The following is a 2,150-nucleotide window of genomic DNA, read 5'->3' as shown; positions in this document are numbered from 1 at the left end:
AGGCCCATGTATGAAAACCATCTGGAAGCTTGTTTCTGTACTAGCTAGGGTCTCTTTGTCATTATGATGCAAATAACCATATTTATTTAACTTGATGCAAGACAACGAGGTCAAAGTCATCAACAAATAATATACATAATATGGACCACTATGACAGAACCATTGCAAGATATGAATTCAACACATATGCGACTAAATCGACTTCTTTAGCAATAACATCTTCAAGAAGAGAAGCACGCCGTCGTGCCCTCGTCATGTCCGGTTAAACCCTGACATCCCGAGAAGTCTGATAAGCGTTCCAATTGGTATCTGAATCAATTAATTTTGTCGTCCTGTGTTCTAAGTCGAATGTGATAGCCCAGTGGGAACATAACATCCGCGCTACGAAATGCATCAGCTCCTTTGATTTCTTCCCATCTGTGTAGAAAGGTAAAATTACAAACTGCATATCTACAAGCACGGTGCATGATCTAATTGAAGGCAACATGCTTTGAGCTGCAAAAAGTATGCACCTATACTCCATCACCAAAATATGGAGGGTAAGTGTTACAAACAGCTTGACAAACTCTGCGGCAGGACATGCCCTGATGCCTGCTCCGAATGGCAAGAAATTCTTCAACATTGTGTTGCGCTTTGACTCATCCTGCATTTTCATTTCCAAATTTATTTACACCCACAACGTTAGTTCCAACAGAATCTCTAGGGTAGAAATTTGGGAATATAATTAAAATAATGAAGCCATTTCAATGTCTTCACTAACCAGCCACCTCCATGGGTTAAATTTTAGTGGGTCTTCGAACAATTCTTCGTTGAGATGAACTGCCATGGGGTTCACAATGACCTGCCACCCGGCTGGAATTGTGTAGCCTGCGGGAAGAACGAATCAACACATTTCTATACAACTCTACTGCTTTGTTAGTGAACAAAAAAATTACTATATTGCGTTAATGTTTATGAGTGTTCACCGTTGACTTGTACATCGGTGAGAGTTCTTCTGAATATTCCAACTACGGCATTGCTTATTCGAATAATCTCATTGGTCACCTTCAGTTGAAAAGGAAAATTTAGTCAGACTTAGAAACTACCGGTACTGGTGACGAATCCAGTTGTGATGCGTGCAGAGACTATATATAGTTGCATATAAATATATTTTAGAGTGTAGATTCACTCATTTTTCTCCGTATGTAGTCCATATTGAAATCCCTAAAAGGTCTTATATTTAGGAACCAAGAGAGTAGTATATAAATTAAACCCGAGTAGAGGGAATGGAGTACCAGCGATGAATCCAGTTATGTTCAATGCTTTTGAATGTTTACCTGATTAGTGAATGTTAATGACTTGTACTCCTCCCATGTGAGCCCAGAGCACCCACCCTTTCGATCCTTGAGCATAGCTGGGTTCTCTTTCTGTGTGATGAAGTGCAAGTTTCAAGATGTTACTGTTTTGCTTGTCTTGAGGATCTTATCTTTCTACTCGATCATTGTGTTTCATTATATATGTCGTGGGTCTACAAGCATGAGTAATACAACTAAAATCTTGATAATACTACTAGTATATATATAAAGTATGACATAATTAATACAACCAACCTGGAGGGCATGGACAACGTCCGGGTTGTCATGGAGTGATTTGAATGCTACAGCGATTATTCCTGATAACGTGAAGACGCTGGAGAACAACAACGTGGAGACCAAATCAACAGCAAAACTCTCACTTATTAATGGCCCTTCACCCTGCAGCTCTTGGACAATTACGTCAAGGAGGTCGCCATGTTTCTTCCCTGGTGTACTTAACCTCTCCGCCAACGTATCCCGTAGTATCTTCTGCACATTTTTCCTGGCCTAAACGCGCAAGCATATTATTAATTAAAGTATCTCTTAATTGAAGGCTATACAAGTAGAGTAGGGCATTTTAATCCAGGTTTCTCAATCAAAACTCAAAATATAATTGAGCAGTTGAGATCTTGCAAACAAACAATTTGTATACGGACCTGCATGCATCGGTAAAATGGTGTCCCTGGGAAATATATTGGAAAGGAGAACAAGCCTGAGAAAAGCGCATCGAACTTGTCCCTCAGTTGTCTTGACTTGGTGGAATCGAAACCAATGCACCTCCTCGTCACCATCTCGAACAGAAGCTGCAATATATAT

The 2,150-nt window shown here is 40.0% G+C and overlaps 1 protein-coding gene across 1 annotated transcript; it reads right to left on the bottom strand.

Moving 5' to 3' along the window:
• Window positions 1-314: 314 nt before the first annotated feature.
• Window positions 315-2,146, bottom strand: LOC123177374 (cytochrome P450 87A3-like; the record flags this gene model as incomplete). Its single annotated transcript, XM_044591154.1, has 7 exons — window positions 315-417; window positions 513-643; window positions 761-867; window positions 966-1,044; window positions 1,317-1,406; window positions 1,590-1,841; window positions 1,991-2,146. Coding segments are annotated over 7 exons (918 nt in total), but the record flags the coding sequence as incomplete, so codon positions are not given.
• Window positions 2,147-2,150: the final 4 nt, after the last annotated feature.

The sequence above is a fragment of the Triticum aestivum genome, unplaced genomic scaffold (genome assembly GCF_018294505.1).
Source record: "Triticum aestivum cultivar Chinese Spring unplaced genomic scaffold, IWGSC CS RefSeq v2.1 scaffold111854, whole genome shotgun sequence".
Classification (NCBI taxonomy): Eukaryota; Viridiplantae; Streptophyta; class Magnoliopsida; order Poales; family Poaceae; genus Triticum; species Triticum aestivum.
The sequence above is the reverse complement of the archived record's forward strand: the minus strand, read 5'-3'. Positions and strand labels throughout refer to the sequence as shown.